This window comes from Podarcis pityusensis, assembly GCF_964106645.2.
Source record: "Podarcis pityusensis genome assembly, chromosome: 13".
NCBI lineage: Eukaryota > Metazoa > Chordata > Lepidosauria > Squamata > Lacertidae > Podarcis > Podarcis pityusensis.
In genome coordinates this window covers 7,510,449-7,528,831 of record NC_138038.1, presented here as the reverse complement: position 1 = coordinate 7,528,831, position 18,383 = coordinate 7,510,449, and the positions used below count along the sequence as shown (strand labels likewise).

At 44.2% G+C, this 18,383-nt stretch overlaps 1 protein-coding gene across 8 annotated transcripts in view; it reads left to right on the top strand.

Annotated features, from left to right (window-relative positions):
* The window catches only part of EPHA5 (EPH receptor A5), a 250,643-nt gene that overhangs the window by 181,152 nt on the left and 51,108 nt on the right, over positions 1-18,383 (top strand). For 5 of the 8 annotated variants that reach the window (XM_080976572.1, XM_080976568.1, XM_080976567.1 and 2 more), the window contains one exon: positions 4,255-4,414. The exons of the other annotated variants lie outside the window; for them this stretch is intronic. In XM_080976572.1, coding sequence (XP_080832698.1) covers positions 4,255-4,414 — 160 coding nt within the window. The remainder of the gene's footprint in view (positions 1-4,254; positions 4,415-18,383) is intronic. 8 annotated transcript variants of the gene reach the window in all.

Below are 18,383 nucleotides of genomic sequence, written 5' to 3'. Positions count from 1 at the left end.
AAACATGCCCTCCACCAACTGCAATGTGAGGATATACTGTCCAGAAACCATTGTGTCACATTGTGATAATAATCCCTTAAGTGATTATTTTCTATGAAGGGCAAAATGCACTTGTATTATTTTACTGTGCTGTTAAAATTCAACAACAAGCTTTGATTACACAAAATCCTATTGCAATTGCAAGCTCTCAAGTCTCATCAAATTAGCAAAGCAGCCCGTATTATACAAATGTACAGCTTTAAAACCTAACTAGCTGTATCTAACTCTCACTTTGAATATAAAGACATATAGAAAGGGAGATGATTCCATTTTAAAATTAAATTTGACAGACATGTTTCAGCCAAACAATCCCTTTTGACTGCTTAGAAAAGTTTCATAGCTGCAGGTTCTCATTAAATGAGACCGCTATCTATATTTTAAAATACACATCCTTTCAATAATTTGGCTGCAGCAAAGTGAATGTGAATAGGATCCAAGTGTCTTAATTCACCAGAGGTTGAACATGAGGCAGCTGCTAAAATAGCAAATGCCATTTTAGGCATTACTGGGCACATAATGTCAACATCATGAGAAGTAACAAGCCCTCTTAAGGTGTTCGGTTTCTGCATGTGATAGCTGAGCTACAGAGGTGCACCCACAAGCCCTGTTCTCAGTTGTGCTCATCCCACCCCTGATCTTCATGCACTGTGCAGATGTGTCTGAAGGGGGGTTGCAGCCGTGTTCAACTGAACATGCTTAGATGCCTCCCTCTATTGGGGAACCCTGAATTATCACAAGGAGGCTTCTAATCACGTTCAGACAACTTAGAGGACCCCAGGGGCAGGTCTGACGTGGAGGTGGTACATGTGAGGACATTGGGGCAGCGCTTGGATGTGTGCCCCGTGACCTTCCCCTATTAAGCTCTGAGCTCCTGCTCCTGAGCTCCTGAGCTTTATTCTGCCTCACCTAGTTCTGTTACGGCCCCTTCTGGGTGCCACACTTTAAGGAGAGAGCAAGGTGATGAAGGATCTTGATGTCATGTTGAACATGACCCAGCACGAGAAACCAAGACCCACAAGGAACACTTAAAAGATCTGAGCATATTATAGCGTGGAGAATAGAAAGTTAAGGGGAGACATGATAGTAGCCTTCAGATATCTGAAGATTTGTCCCACCGAAGATGGAACACACTTTGTTGCTTCAGATGAAAGGATCAGAAGCAGTGCCAGATTTACATATAAGCTAAACAAGCTATAGCTTAGGGCCCCACTCTCTTGGGGGCCCGCCCAAAATTTAAAGGAATGAAAAACCTGGATGTACATTTCCAAAATATAAGATAGGTAACAAATAAAATAAAACCTACATACAGTTAGAGATTAATAAGTATCTCACTATTAACATACTTCTTCTTAATTGTATTTCAGTTCAACAATCACTATGATAAAATACGTATTTTATTATGTGCAAGTGACTTTAGATACCTATTAGGTCCATAAATGACCATATAGCATATATTCAACACACAAAAACAGCAGCAATTTGTTGTTGACAAAGGACAGCTGGACATATAACGGGCCCCATTACCTTAGGGCTTCATCAAACCTACGGTAAATCTGGCCCTGCAACTGCAGGGAAGCACATTTCAGCTAAACACAGAAAAAACTTTCCTTTTTAATGGTACAACCTCATTTGACAAGTGAACAGACTGCCTCACAACGTGGTGGGCTCTCCTTCACTTCAGACTTGACAGCCGCCGGCCAAAGATGCTGTTGCATCTTGCCCTAAATATGGGGTTGCAGTGGCTGACCTTCAAGCCCTCTTCCAACTCTACCATTCTCACACCTGTTAAATATAAAACTGAGTGTTCATTTACTCCCCTTCATATATGGAGTGCCGCAGGTGTGACGCTCCTAACCTTTTATCCAAAGTTGAGAGATCAACTGAGGACTCACTTTCTTCATTTCCCCCCTTCCATGGTTTGGGGTTAAATGTGTGCATCAAGGTTCATTCTTGGTATAAGCTTTTGTGTGCATGCACACGAAAGCTTATTGCGTGTCGAGCACCCCAAAACACCCCTGAATAAAAACACGTTCACACATCATTTTTGTTTTGGTTTTTGGCATAATTTTGGCCACAACTTTATTGAATTACAGTATGTGAGTGTTGGTTACAGATGGGTAGCCGTGTTGGTCTGCCATAGTCGAAATAAAAAAATTCCTTCCTGTAGCACCTTAAAGACCAACTAAGTTAGTTCTTGTTATAAGCTTTCGTGTGCATGCACACTTCTTCAGATACACACTTCTTCAGATACTTCTTCAGATGTATCTGAAGAAGTGTGCATGCACACGAAAGCTTATACCAAGAACTAACTTAGTTGGTCTTTAAGGTGCTACAGGAAGGAATTTTTTTATTTCGAGTATGTGAGTGGTTACTTAGGCATTGTCGAAATAAAAAAATTCCTTCCTGTAGCACCTTAAAGACCAACTAAGTTAGTTCTTGGTATAAGCTTTCGTGTGCATGCACACTTCTTCAGATACACTGAAACAGAAGTTACCAGATCCTTCAACCAGTTACCAGATCCTTCAACCATGATGTCAGATTGTGAAATCTGACATCAAGAATCACAAAACAGAGAAACCAGTAGGAGAACACTTCAATCTCCCAGGACATTCTATACAAGATCTCAAAGTAGCTGTTTTACTACAAAGGAATTTCAGAAATAGACTGGAAAGAGAAGCTGCTGAATTACAACTCATTACCAAACTTAAAACAATGGAGAAACCTGGTCTGAACAGAGACATCGGATTCTTATCTCATTATACATGACTAAGCCATTTCTCACCTTCTCACCCCTTGCCTTTTCCTGTAAGACCTATTACAGTCGTTAAGAGTCGTCAACAGGCTCATCTCAGCTATCTGCCAATCTCCGATTCCCACCACCCTTCTAAGTAATACCCCTCCCCACCTTCTCAATATATTGAAGGATCTGGTAACTTCTGTTTCAGTGTATCTGAAGAAGTGTGCATGCACACGAAAGCTTATACCAAGAACTAACTTAGTTGGTCTTTAAGGTGCTACAGGAAGGAATTTTTTTATTTCGACTATGGCAGACCAACACGGCTACCCATCTGTAATTTAGGCATTGGTTAGCGACTATCTGTTCCCACTTGGAGGTAGGAACCAAACTGACAACCGCAAGCCTGCGGAAGTCAGTAAGGGTAAACAATTTTGGGGAGAGAATAGAGCTGGGTGCCAGGCTCTCACCTCTCCCCAAATGCTCCCTGGGGCTCTTGCGTGGCCCTAGCCCCTTGTCAGGGATACAGTCAAGTGCATGGCGAGCCCCTGTATTCTTTTACTGGAATTCCCTTGCAGCAGCAGCAGCATTGGAGGGGCAGGCACAGCCAACCACATCCCCTCCACCAACCAAAAATTAACCAATGCCTAACCGCAACCTTACAAGTTGTGATGATTTGCTACGCAGTAGGCAAAACCCAAAGGCACCAGCCAATGGTAAAATTCCTACCAGGCCCCTACCCCAAAGCAGACGACCCCATGCATAGCAAGGTCAGCACAAACAAACCCTAAATAAAGAGAGGGTGGGCAGGTAATCTGATGTGCGCAGTGAAAAGAGGAAGCTCAACACTGCCCACAGGGAACATATATAGCACCCCCATCGATCAAATAAAATTGCAGCAATAAATTTCCCCCACCAAGAATTGAAGGTGTCCAATCAAATTCGTGCCCATCCAAATTAACCCGCCCAGCAACAGGGGATGTCATGGTTGCTCCCACCGCAACACGTGCTCTCCATGAAGGAGAACCCGCCTACCAAGAACAAACTTAGTTTGTCTCTAAGGTGCTACTGGACAATTATTTTATTTTATTTTTATTTATCTTTCGACTGCATCAGACCAACACAGTTACCTACCTGAATCTAGAATCAAGGTTCATGTTAGACAGAATTCATTCTTAACCAGGGCTTGAAGCTAGTTTACAGACTCTGGCGAAAGTAGACCAACAAAAGCATAAACCTTTAGCAGATGCAACTTTACACCATGTTTCACACTCAGAGAGGAAAGGAGACAGCAAGCGCACAGCCTGCTCTCAGTCTTTTAAGTGTGGTTAAGAGATTGCAGACATTGTGTTGACAGCAGCCTAGCGTTTCTGCTGTATAGTAATAGCCACCAAGCTTGTGCCTGCTATTTATAAGATTTCCCTTTCTATGTCTGTGTGTGTGTGCGGGTGTGTGTATTCATGCGTGCGTGCGCCAAAAAGGATCAAGAGACCAGCTACACTATCATCAAATCCAAGGAAACGAAAATTACCGCAGATGGACTGAAACCTGCTTCAGCATATGTCTTCCAGATCCGAGCACGGACCGCAGCAGGGTACGGCAGCTTCAGCCGAAGATTTGAGTTTGAAACCAGCCCAGTGTGTAAGTCATTTTAATTACTGTCTGCCCATGTCTCTGTAATGGTTAATAGGAAAGAGTCAGCAGATCGATATCTTTGCAGGGGACACGTCAGCCTCCATCTCCTCCCCCTGTCTCGCCGGAGCCCTTTGTGGCCTTGTGTGTTCAGACGCATCATTCATAAGCGTGGTGAGGGAAAGCTCAGCACATATTTCACCGGCTTGTTCCTCCTCCAGTATTTCAAACTTAAATCTTCTCTGAAGTCTGAATGCTAAAGAACCTCTTCTTTTATCGTCACCCTCTCCCCCAATACAGTGGTACCTCGGGTTACATACGCTTCAGGTTACAGACTCCGCTAACCCAGAAATAGTTAAGAACTTTGCTTCAGGATGAGAACAGAAATCGTGCTCCGGCGGCGCAGTGGCAGCAGGAGGCCCCATTAGCTAAAGTGGTGCTTCAGGTTAAGAACAGTTTCAGGTTAAGTATGGACCTCCAGAACGATTTTTTTAAAAAAAATAATATTTATTAGTAGTTTCAGAATTACAAAAAAATAAAAAATAAATAAAAAACAACACTACAATGCATAAAAAAGAAGAAAAGGAAAAAAACACACATAAAAACCAATGCAACAATACAGCAAAAATAAAAAAAAAGAAAAAAAAGACACAAATCCCATATTACATATCTTTAACTTCCATTTGCTTGTTTCATTGACCTCCTCACACCTCCCTTTTTGTATTCTAGTTTAATTAGTTATTTCAGCAAATTCTTTCCATCTTTCTCCATTTTTATTAAATAATTTATCTTAACAATTTAACCTATTAATTAACTCAACAAATCCTTTCCATCTTTTCCCCATATTCTATTATTCAAATTACCTTAATTTATTTAACCTTATCTTACCGTAAAATACCTTAGAGCTTGAAACTTAATACTCAATTATACATAACTCCTGATATCATTTCTGCTAGAGTCATATAGTTTCATTCCAACATTTTCCCTAATATTCATTAATTTTAGGCTAATTCCCTAAATAAAAATTTTCTTTATAAATTTTCTTCCAATCTTCATCCAACGTCTCTTCTTCCTGGTCTCGGGTCGTGTCAGTCCTTACTGTCCATTCCATCTAGTCCATCAACCTGGTAATCTTATGTCCGAGGCCCTTAAGTCTCTTCCATGTCCCTTCTGCAGATCTTCTTCTTGTTGTTTATACTTGCACTTTTCCTTGTCTCTTGTTGGTCTCTTTCTTAATTTCTTTCCTTTCTCATTGAGGAGTAGGTCTCTGGGGGGTTCCAACCCAAAATTATCTCCGTCTCCCTTCATCAAACCAGCCCATTCCCCACAGTCCCACTCCCCACAGTCATCAATGTAATCCAAAAAATATTTAAGAGCATATTTCAAAGTCTCTTCAAAGTTAAGAACCTCCTCAACTCCAGGCTCCCCCTGGCCCACTCCAACTTCAATCTTCAAGAACAGCGGCTTATTCTCCTGTAGGGCCTCGGGTCTCTCCATTTGTATTATTTGAGGTGCAACCACAACCTCCTCCATTATCTTCTGCACTTGCCCACTCAATACAGGTTCCTGAGTTGGTCCCTGAATGGTTTCTGTATCAATGTTCCCTGTTTGTCCACAGTTATTGACCACAACAGTCATCAAATCCATTTTCTCATTCATCAAATCCATCTTCTCATGCATCTGTTCCAACAAAGCACTTGTCTTGCATAAAGCAAGCACAAAAACTTCCTCCCAGCTCATATTTAGTCAAGGTCAAAAGGACTGGTCCCACGATCTTAATCTCACAGCTGTAGAGTCCTCAAGTAGACTGCAGCAACAATTTAGCAAGCTCCCTCTAGAGGAGACAATTTCTATTTGTATCCATCTTTTTAAGGCAAGTCCAACAAAGGAAAATTACTTTCATTTTTCAGATATTTTGTTTCTTTAGAATGCAAAAGGCAACATTGGAAGCAGTTTATTTCTCTTCTTTAGCTATCTGTCAAAGTATTCCATTCACAGTCAATGAACCTCTCCAACAATTTCTGTCTCTGACACCCCGTTCCCAGGTTAGAGATGGTGGAGACTTATCTTTCTTCACTCCCTCTCCTACAGGCATTAAACAAAGTCCCCCCCCCCCGCCCTTTTCTCCTGCTTCCAAGGGGGTTTCAGTAGTTATAAATGAAGGAAATTTAGACCTTTTTAACGACTTTCCAGGCTTTAGCTTACAAGGTTTTTGCTTCAGTCTATATACAAAAAGCGGAAGGCGGACTTCCTGTTTTGAACCTTCCCGCTTCGGTGCCAAATTAAGATATTTCTTGATCCAATTTTCCGTTTCTACTCACGGGTACTTGTTTTAAATCCAACTGTCCACAGGAAAAAGTCAGCACTCTCCGGCAATGGCTGTGCGGCTTCACTCCATGAAAGTAGCAATCAGTTCACAGCACCGCGCCGCTCACCCCACTTCACTCCGGAGCCCCAAAATGGGGTTCCCGGTGAGTGGGGGAGGCGCTCCTGGTGCCCTGCCGAACCCCACGTTCCCAGGCTTCCTCCGCCTGGGATTTCTAGCGGGTCCCCACCTTCGCCGCGGCGGGAAGACCCAGTTTCCACGGAGCCAGTTCCTCCGGTCGGAGTAACTCCGCCATTCGCCGATGGCGCTAACCCGGAAGTCCGGACCTCCGGAACGAATTAAGTACTTAACCCGAGGTACTAGTGTATATGCTAAAATGTAACAATCTTCTCACATATTGTTCAGGTCCTTTAAAATAAAAAAACAACCTCTGGAATGTTAATAGGTTGGCTATACATCTGAAGAAAGCAAGTACCATACTACCACAAGCATGGCTCCATGTACCCTGTGCTAAAACCATGGTGGACAAAAAGAACTTCAAATCTTCCACAGGTCACATGGCAGAAAACCTGAGTCCTCTCGACTGTCTGATTCAACTGTTCCTATATGATGCATGCATTTTATCTCATTCACACATTATATTTTTAGGGCACATGGTGTGTTTTTTTAAGAAAATGTGTAAATATTTGCGCGTCGATGTCCCCAAGACACCCCCCCCCCAAGAAAAACACAATTGACACTTAATTTTTGTTTAAGGTTTTTGGCATAATTTTGGCCACAACTTTATTCAAATACAGCAATGTGAGTGGTTGCTTAGGCATTGGTAGCACTAACTGCCCCCGCACGGGGACAGCTCTGACATTCGCACCCCCCACGAAGTCAGGAAGGGTAAGTCACCTGCAGCGAGAGACAGGACTGGGAACCATGCCTCACCTCTCCCCAGCATGCTCCCAGGGGCTTGCGTGGCCCTAGCCCCTTGCCAGGGGGTTTCGGACAAAAGCATGGGGGAGCCCCTGGGTTCCTTTAACGGTAAAACCCTTCAGCAGCAGCAGCAGCATTTTGGAGGGGCAGGCACAGCCGAATCCATACCCCTCCACCAGCAGAAGCATTTTGGGGGGCAGGCACAGCCGAATCCATACCCCCCAGCAACCAATTCCAGACCAATGCCTAACCGCCAACTGAGCACTGAAGCTCACCGCCAAACCACTCACAAATGCAACCCTTCCTTCAGTCCCAAAGCAACCGCATCCAGCCAGGTGTCGTTCCCCATAGGGGAAAGATGCACCCCATCTGCCCTAAAGAGGGCAACAGCCTTGAAGGAAATAGCAGGGTGCAATATCACAGAACCACTGTTATTTTATTTTATTTATTTATTTATTTCTATTTTATTTTATTTATTTATTTTTTATTTATTGTATTTTATTTTATTTTCCACCGCCTTATTAACATGCTTTCTGGCCTGCTCGGTGGTAGTTTGTCTAGGCATTGGTTCCGACTATCTGCACCTGACCTCAGCAGGGCAGCACTGACAACTGCGCCCCACCATATCGTCAGTACAAGCAAACATCGTGGGGGAGCAATGAACCAGGATCAGACTCAAGCGCACCCCAAATGCTCCAGGGACCCTTGTGTGGCCCTACCCCTCGAAAGGGGTCGACAAAAGCGTGGTGAATCCTTGGATTCCTTTAAAGGATTACCTTTGCGCATTGGAGGGGACAGGTGCTCCGACCCCCCCCTCCAGACTACCTTGAACCAATGCCTTAAATTATTTTGAGTCCAGGGAGAGCTGCCATCAACTCATCCAAGTCCTCCTGCATGCAGGAACGCAAACTTATGCTGTAAGAGGACAGCAAGTCATTCTCGTCCAGCTGCACCACTAGCACTGCGAAAGGACCTGTACAGGTCACACTCAACCGCACCAAAGGAAGGAACTCCTCCCAAAGCATTCCCCATCTGGACACCCAGTATATGTTCACTTAGGCAGGAAGACTGAGATGGCGCCCCAGTCCAGACTCGTCAGTGCGCTTGCCGGCCCAGTGTACAATGCTTTATTTTTTTTAAATTTTTTAAATTATTTTTTATTTATTTATTTTGCTTTATTGTATTTTATTTATTTTCCACCGCCTTATTAACATGCTTTCTGGCCTGCTCAACCGCCAATCCAAATGTGCACAGCTGCTCCTATGAAAAAAGGATATAACAGACAGGCATCAGCACAGACATCATTGGTGACACTTCCTGATGTAACCCTTGTCAGCATCAGACTTCCAATGACCAGTATTCACAATCCTGTCTACTGACAGGCCCCCAGTGTGCAGCCTTTGCAGCAGCCCTATTCAGAAGGAATGAGGCGTGTTCAGCGGTAGGCAAGCCGCAGGCCATAATAACTGGTGCACGACGTAAGCACATTGATGCCTGGCTAACGGGAACCCATTTTCATGCACTAGGAGCGGGCCAGCCCCCAGGGGAATGAAAAGCCAAATATTTCTGGTATCCATAACTGGGCAAGGGCCCTCCTCACCTGTGAGGGGAAGCCTGATGGTGGCACTCCTGCCCACTAGGTCTGTTTTAGAGTTCCCCACTCTAATGACCAGCTCGAAGGCAGATAAGGAAAAGTCCTGAAGCAATAAGCCTCCAGACTCTCAGCCCCGTGCTGACTCCAACACAATTTCCCCAACCCTCAGTGCACCAAAAATGCAATGGAATACTGAAAGGAGTCTCGCCTTGATCTTTAACCAGCAGACAAGTTATAACTTGTTGCAGATACTGCATAGGTAAAAATTGACCGACTTCCTGCCCACTGTCCTATGAGGTTGGAGCCTATTCCAACCTTCCAAGGCCCTGCGCACGACAGACTTTATACAAGGGTATCTGCAAATTAAAGCTTTACTATAACAGACATTGCAGCGGACTGAATACTGATAGTTTTAACAGCACATCCAATCTGCATCAGGTGGACCAAATATTGCAGAATCTGCTCAGAGGATGGGGGCCAGATCTTCTGAATGGCCGAGGACTGCCAGCTTAAGGCTAAGAAATCCATCCAGGCCTTCTCATAAGAGCTAAAAGCAGAAGGGGAAATGGAAGCTGCTGCTCTCTCTAATTGACAACTAATTGTTGTCAAAATGCCACAGGTGGTCTGGAAAAGTCTGGCAGTAGCTGAGTGTCTGGAGCCCAGGATCTGAAGCGCTCCATCTGAAAATGGGATAGAGTGTCAGCGACATCATTAGAGGATCCCGTAATCAGGAGAGCAGAAAGCACAATATTAAATCTTAAGCAGCGCAGCTCGAAGCGTGAGCGGAGGGGCGGAGACTCTGCTGGAGCGTGAGGACTGTTTTGCCAAGACGCTCACCACTGCCTGGTTATCAGACCAAAAGCAGATCCGATGGTCACTGAACTCCTCGGGCCACATATGAACTGCTACTACAATGGGGAAAAACTCAAGAAAAGTTAGGTCACATGATTGCTTCAGCACACCGGGATTGAGGCCATGGCTATGCACACCAGCAGCCCCTGAAATAAAAAACCAAAGGGCAAAGATCCAGCAGCATCAGCATGAACCTGAAAATCCCTGTGCAGGTTCAAGGTATCCTGCCATGGCGAACTACTATTGCATACATTCAGGAATTGCTACCATCGCCTGATATCTGCCTTCACCACACTTGGTAGGCGTACACAAAGGTAAGGGGACCTCAGGCCGCAGGCAGCCTGGCCTAGTGGGAAGATTAATTAAGTGACCCAGCAAGATCGGATCTGATGAAGCATCACTTGCTACAGAGGAAGTATTACAAAATAACTTCCTTCAAGGCAGACAGCTTCTCCATAGGCAAGTGGTATGTTTTAGCAACGATATCCGTCTGGATCCCTAAATAAAATGGGAATATGGGCAAAAGGTATTGAGCTATTGCTTGCCAGCTTCCAGCCCCCGCTTGGGCAGGGGGCATCTTGTGCTGCCATCATGATTTGTAAATTTACAGGGCCGACGCTGGCCAGAACCCCTAAAGAAGTCCCGACAAAGCTGCCGCCGAGCCAGCTTCCTTTTCAGACACACACTCTGTGCAATGCAAAAGCACACTCCGTGCAGTGCACACACTCCATGCAATGCACTACAATCCGTGCAATGCAACTACACACTCCGTGCAACACAACTACACACTCTGTTCAATGCAACTACACACTCCGTGCAATGCACACACACTCCGTGCAATGCAACTACACCCTCCGTGCAATGCACACACACTCCGTGCAGTGCAACTACACACTCCGTGCAATGCACACACACACTTCGTGCAATGCAACTACACCCTCTGTGCAATGCACACACCCTCCGTGCAATGCAAATGCAATCTCTCACGCAATGCAATGCAATGCAAATGCAGCCTGTGCAGCGCCGTGCCCTGCAACGCACAGAGCAAACTGCAATGCGGGCACGCAAAGGTGCTTTCTCCCGCTTGCATATTGCAAACGTGGCGCCCGTTACATCCGTCGCAGTGAGGGAACCACCAAAAGGCCCTCGACACTGGACCTAAGTGTCCAGGTAGAGCAATGGGGGGCATGTAGCTGTCCCATACAGGGACCAATCCTGCAACCTAGGCATTACCGGCACTATGCGCTGACCAGCTGATCTATCCAGGATGATCCCTAAAGACCCAGGACAGCTTCACCCTGACCCCTGTGGAGGTCCAAGGTGATGTCTGAATCATCATCCCTGCTCCTCTTTGCCCTCCTCCTGGATCGCAGCCTCCAAAGATGCTTCCTTATGGAAGAAGGCACCTGGGGTGTCCGCAAGTCATCCTCTGCAGGAGAGGCAAGCTCTTGAGGCATCTGCAAAAGCCCTGTCATAGTCTGCAAAAAACTAAACAATGTAAGGAACCGGTGAAACCAATGCTTCATGCACCACATGGGGACACTATTCAGGCTGGAAACGCTTCCAGGCCATCGAATTCTAGGGCAAAGCCCTAGGATCACCTGCTAGGCCAGGCATAAATGTTTCCAGTGAAATAGCAAGCTTGAGGCAGCCCACCACCTGACCAGGTACCCCTGCTTGCCCTTTTAGAGGGAAGCACCTCCTCAAGAAACCCAAATTTCTTTTTATTTCCTTTCTTTGGGGGGGGGGCAATGATATCACAAATGGGCCCAACTACCCAGCCACAGAATAGTCCAAAAGGATCCGAAGCACGCAGCGAAAGAGGACGTCCGTTGCTGCGTGCCTTGTATTTAACAAATAGGGCTGTCAATCACTAATTGGCAACATCTAAATTGCCCCAGTAACAGCCCGCCCCTGCTTACAGGATGGCCAAACCATTTGCCTAGTAACAGTGAGGTGTCTTGTCAGCCCCGCCCGCAACCTGTGCTCTCCATGAGGGAGAACACACTTTGGTGTACATTTGGTGAAGCTATCCTAAAGGGCGATAGCTCATTGGCAGGACAAATGCTTTGCAGACAGAAGGTCCTGGGTTCATTCATCAGCATCCTAAAGTAGGACTGGAAAGACTCCTAGCAGGAACCATAGACAGTTTCTGCCAGTCACAGTAAACCGTGGGTAGGCAAACTAAGGCCCGTGGGCTGGATTCAGCCCAATCACCTTCTAAAATCAGCCCGCGGACGGTCCAGGAATCAGCGTTTTTTTACATGAGTAGAATGTGTCCTTTTATTTAAAATGCACCTCTGGGTTATTTGTGGGGCCTGCCTGGTGGTTTTACATGAGCAGAATGTGTGCTTTCATTTAAAATGCATCTCTGGGTTATTTGTGGGGCATAGGAATTCGTTCATTTTTTTTTTTTCAAAATATAGTCCGGCCCCCCACAAGGTCTGAAGGGCAGTGGACCGGCCCCCTGCTGAAAAAGTTTGCTGACCCCTGCAACAATACAGAGCAAGATGGTCCAATGGTTGACTTAGTAGGTGGCTACTTCCTGTGATCCTCAAACATTCTTGAATCTGGGTATAATAGTGGCAAGGAAATATACTGGCTGATCTCAGTACTGAGTTGTGGCAAGAGACTAATCTTGGACATTCCTAAGAGGAACACTTTGAAGTGAACAGCTTTTTAACTGCTCTCCAAATGGGTTTTGTGTGCGTGTGTTTTTTAAAGGATTGTTATCTTAATTACTCTGTGAACATCTTGCATGGGTAACCAAAAAAGCCACCCATCGAAGACGTTTTTACTATATTGGTCCTTGAATTTACAGCCATTTAAATGTCTGAAAATGTAGGCTGCTTTCGCTAAGAGCGGATCTACAGACCTTTAGATTAGGTTTTTACCAGCTTAACTGTCATGGCTTCCGCCCAAAAAACAAATAAAAACATTGGAACCTCATTTTGGAATTCCAGGGGTTTACATGTTGTTGTTTTTCCCCTGGGGGAGAAAAAAAATTACCAGTTTAGATCTGTAATGTAGATATGCTCTGAATCTCTCTATCTGGTTCCCCTTGTATCCAAGCACTTTAGGCTTTTCAGAGTCACTCTGCAGACCACAACTGATGACCTTTAAATGTTTTGTTCAACTAGAAGAAAGGGGAGATTGAATGGAATCTTTTGTTCTGCACTTGGATTAAGGAGGAAGGATAGCATGTTACTGTTGACATATCTATTTACTACAAAGGAGGTGTGAAATCTGGGGAAAGGTCTCACCAATGGCTAATGAGTTTGTTTGATTTAGCAAAATACCATATTTTTTGCTCTATAAGATTCACTTTTTCCCTCCTAAAAAGTAAGGGGAAATGTGTGTGCGTCTTATGGAGCGAATGCAGGCTGCGCAGGTATCCCAGAAGCCAGAACATCAAGAGGGATTGCTGCTTTCACTGCACAGCGATCCCTCTTGCTGTTCTGGCTTCTGAGATTCAGAATATTTTTTTTCTTGCTTTCCTCCTCCAAAAACTAGGTGCGTCTTGTGGTCTGGTGCGTCTTATAGAGCGAAAAATACGGTAGTTCTGATTTCCAAAACACAGCTAGAGCTTTTGAAAGATGCAAGAGAGATGATGCTCTGCAGCTTTCTCCAGGGAGTTGATGATTTATCTCTGTTTTCTGCTGGTAAAATAATAATAAATAAATAAATAAATAAATAAATAAGGTTTCATCCTTCTAGATGAAAATAATGTGTTGTCAAACTGGTTTCTACTAATGGCATGTTGTGAGATAATTTCAACTCAGTACAGTGGTACCTCAGGTTACATACGCTTCAGGTTACATACACTTCAGGTTACATACTCCGCTAACCCAGAAATAGTGCTTCAGGTTAAGAACTTTGCTTCAGGATGAGAACAGAAATGGGGCTCCGGCGGCACGGCAGCAGCAGGAGGCCCCATTAGCTAAAGTGGTGCTTCAGGTTCAGGTTAAGTACGGACCTCCGGAACGAATTAAGTACAGTGGTACCTCGCAAGACGAATGCCTCGCAAGACAAAAAACTTGCTAGACGAAAGGATTTTTTGTTTTTTGAGCTGCTTCGCAAGATGATTTTCCCTATGGGCTTGCTTCGCAAGACGGAAACGTCTTGCAAGTTTGTTTCCTTTTTCTTAACACCGTTAATACAGTTGCGACTTGACTTCGAGGAGCAACTCATAGAACGCGGTGTGGTAGCCTTTTTTGAGGTTTTTAAAGACTTTGGTGATTTTTGAAGCTTTTCCAAAACTTTCCCGACACCGTGCTTTGCAAGACGAAAAAAATCGCAAGACGACAAAACTCGCGGAACGAATTAATTTCGTCTTGCGAGGCAACACTGTACTTAACCCGAGGTACCACTGTATAGATCTGGAGGCTATGTTTCCACTTGTTCAAGCATGGAATCCAGTTTCTGATGTGAATTGTGTTAAAAGGTGTTTCTGGTAGTGATATTTTGAGAAGTGTGAATATGGCCAGAATCCAGAGAACTATGCATCTTATTCCAAAGAGATTTCCAGGCCCAGATTTTTCTAGCAGAAGTACCTTCATGACAGAGGGAAAGCTGCCTTTCAAATTGTGGGGAGTTGCAAAAGCAGTTTGCACTATAGCACTGGGGAAGTAAGAAATACTCAGAAATTCTGCTTGCTTAGTTCAGTTCAAGCCTCTTGCCTAAGCAACTCTTAGATCCTAGACCACATGCTAGATTTCTTTGCTTGTGTCAGTGATAGCCAACTTTTCCAACCATAATTTGACCACGAACAACTGGCATCATATCTTGTCTTCGAAAGAAGACAAACAGAAACATACCTATTCCATCCATCTTTGGGGGGTTGATTTATTGGTCCTTTACTTGGATTGTTGGCTGTTGATGCTATTTCTAATGAGGCTTTATTGCGGAAGCAAAACTTTAACAGATAGAAAAACATGCCAGCTTCAATCCTGGGCATCTCCAGTTAAAGTTCTCAGGAAAGACCTCCAGCCACAAATGCAATGAACAGCCTTTGCTGTTTAGAGCAACTTGATGAGATGGAGACAATATCTGACTCAGTGTAAGGCAACTTGATAGGCTGATATATGTTTCACTTATGTTTGATTCACATATATACCTCAAGAGTTTGAGGTATGCAGGTTTTACATATGAGGTATATTATAGGCACAATTTAATTTTTCTGCATTCACATTTCTTATTTTATACTGCTTTGGGTTGTATACAATTTCTGTAAATAAACAAAAGTGTTTCATTGCTGTCCCTCATTAGGGCAGAAAATTACATATTACGAGGAAGTCTGGGCTCCAGCAGAAAACATTGCTATATTGTTGTCATTATCCCCCTTGCTGTAACAGCTAGTAATAATTCTAATTTCTGTAACATCTAGTAATTCTGACTCACAATTTGTCCAAAAAAAAGCAACAACTAAAAGATTCCTCCTCACCCCGCAAGCAAACACGTTGCGGAAACAAAGTTTTGGAGAAAACCAAGGCTGGGTTTTTGTGCTGGACTGAGTATGTGGATGCCCTCTTGAGCTAGCATTGGAACTTGCAGTGGCGCTGTGGTCTAAACCACTGAGCCTCTTGGGCTTGATGATCAGAAGGTTGACAGTTCAAATCCACACAATGGGGTGAGCTCCCGTTGCTCTGTCCCAGCTCCTGCCTACCTAGCAGTTCGAAAGCACACCTGTGCAAGTAGATAAATAGGTACTGCTGTGGCGAGAAGGTAAACGGCATTTCCATGCGCTCTGGTTTCCATCATGGTGTTCCATTGCGCCAGAAGCAGTTTAGTCATCCTGGCCACGTGACCCGGAAAGCTGTCTGTCGACAAACGGCGACTCCCTCGGCCTGAAAGCAAGATGAGCACCCCAACCCCATAACCCTAACCTTTACCTTACCTAGTAAATGCAGGTGACGCTGGGGTCTGAACCACAGAGCCCAGGGCTTGCCGATCAGAAGGTCAGCGGTTCAAATCCCCGCGACCGGGTGAGCTCCCGTTGCTCGGTCCTTGCTCCTGCCAACCTAGCAGTTCAAAAGCACGTCAAAGTGCAAGTAGATAAATAGGTACTGCTCTGGCGGGAAGGTAAACGGCGTTTCCGTGCGCTGCTCTGGTTCTCCAGAAGCGGCTTAGTCATGCTGGCCACATGACCTGGAAGCTGTACGCCAGCTCTCTCAGCCAATAAAGCAAGATGAGTGCTGCAACCCCAGAGTCATCCGCGCCTGGACATAACGGTCAGGGGTCCCTTTACCTTTACCTACCTAGTAAAAATAATTAAGAAGAGTCCTCAAGCCTTAAATCTTCCACTCCTTATTTAGCACATCTTACCCTGTGTCCTGAAGACATTCTGGTGTGCATTCCCACCCCACTGACAGCAGCCAGTTAACATGGGGTGGGAGTGAGGAACGTTCATTTTTAGGACAACAAGACCACAGAGTAAGATATGCAGTATTGCATCAGGGACAGGCAGACTGAAGACTTGAAGACTTGAAGTCACTATAATGAATAAAAATGTCCACTCTTTAGCCTATTGGCTTGGTTAAATTTCACTCGCCACTAATATTTATGCATTCGTGCCTGTTTAAAATTGTACAATTGACATGTTTATTACATTTCCATATAATTTCAATTAAGGAAATATTTAGTGACAGGGAGAAAAATCCCTTCATTTCCCTTTTGAATAGAAACCCACTCTCTCCATTTGTTTTCTAAATTTAAATTTGCCAGCCTTTGATTGTTTGTCTTGAGCTCTTATAATCTGCTCTCTCTCTCTTTTAATGCTGTCAGTTTTCTCATTTTCATTGCATGTTACCTTTTTAAAATGAAATAGATTTTAAAGGAAAAGGAGACAAGAGCCGTGGAGTCAATGAGCAATCTATTAATAGAGAAAAGAGCTCCATGATGCAAACATTAATGTAATAAAAATGATCTATTTAATGTATTTTATATTGCATTAACCATTAATCATGTCCTATAAGTAGAAACAAAACCTTATTATAGTGCCAGATAAATCTCTTATTGTGAATCTTGGATACAGTAGAAAAGTTTCTATTTCAGAGTAATTCAGTAATCGTGTTTCAGGTTATTTATAAATAACCTGCTGGCATTTTGACACCGTTGGTCTATTGCCATCCTGACCTTAAACTTCTGAGCAGAAATACCCATAATAATGTTATAAAGGTCTACCATGTAAATCAGAAGCATTGCCTAGATTATTATTTTTATGGGAACAGCCAATTCTAATGAAATCTGTCTAAAGCTTCAATTCTATAATCACTTACCTGCGAATAAAGCCCTTGGAACACACTGGAACTTATTTCTGAGTAGACACACATAGGATTGCCCAGTGAAAATGCTTTTCAGTTATTAATGAACTGCCTTTAGAAAACTCTCAGAAACAAGTAAATGCTGTTACAGTTACCAAATTGAATTGATGCTGGATTTCTCTTCACTGGGAAAGAATTCCAGTTAGAGCAGAATGTTTTCTTGGGAATCAGAGAGAGGAGTAGAATCTGAAGTGGGATTTTTGAGGGCTCCCCATCACAGTGAAACTTGTTGATAACTGCCTCTTCTGTCTCTAAATCTGAAGCACTAATTAGAACTCTAATGGACAGTTTGCAATGTATCTGTGTCCGTCCAATCGTTACGAAAGCATAACTATTGACTATCATTTAGTTCCATGCTGCTCAACTGGTGATTTACTGATCAAATACCGTGTTTCATTTTTCACATCACACTAAATCAAGGAATGGCTTGCCACAAATGCGTGAGTTCTGGGAGAGGAGGTAGTGACTTATGCGCTACCGGGGCTAAGCCATAGTTTGGCTGAGTGTGTCTCCCCGAGCCCGGCTCATGGTTTGTCTCACTCCGGACAAACCACAAGTGGTAAATGAAGAGCAGACCTTAGTTATAGCTCATGGTTAGTCTGGAGCAAGACAAGCCACAAGCCCAGGTTTGGACAGCATTCTAAGCCAAACCATAGCTTAACTTGGGGTAGTGTTACAGCAGGAGGATTGGGGGAGGAGCGCAGTGGTCTCATTTCTGGGAACCCCCACATTCACACAAAACCATGGTTTGGCTTAGTATAAGGTTACCAGATTTTTTTCTCAATGAATCCGGGGACACTTTAAATAAATAAATACTACACATTCTGGATGCTGATGGCAGTGGCAGAGGGGCGGCTGCCACCTTGACCTCAACCACCATGTTTCTCCTTCCTCTGAGGCTTCTATCTCCTTTCTCCATGAGCCTGGGCAGCCCCTGAGTTGTTGATTCTTCAGTGGTGGTGG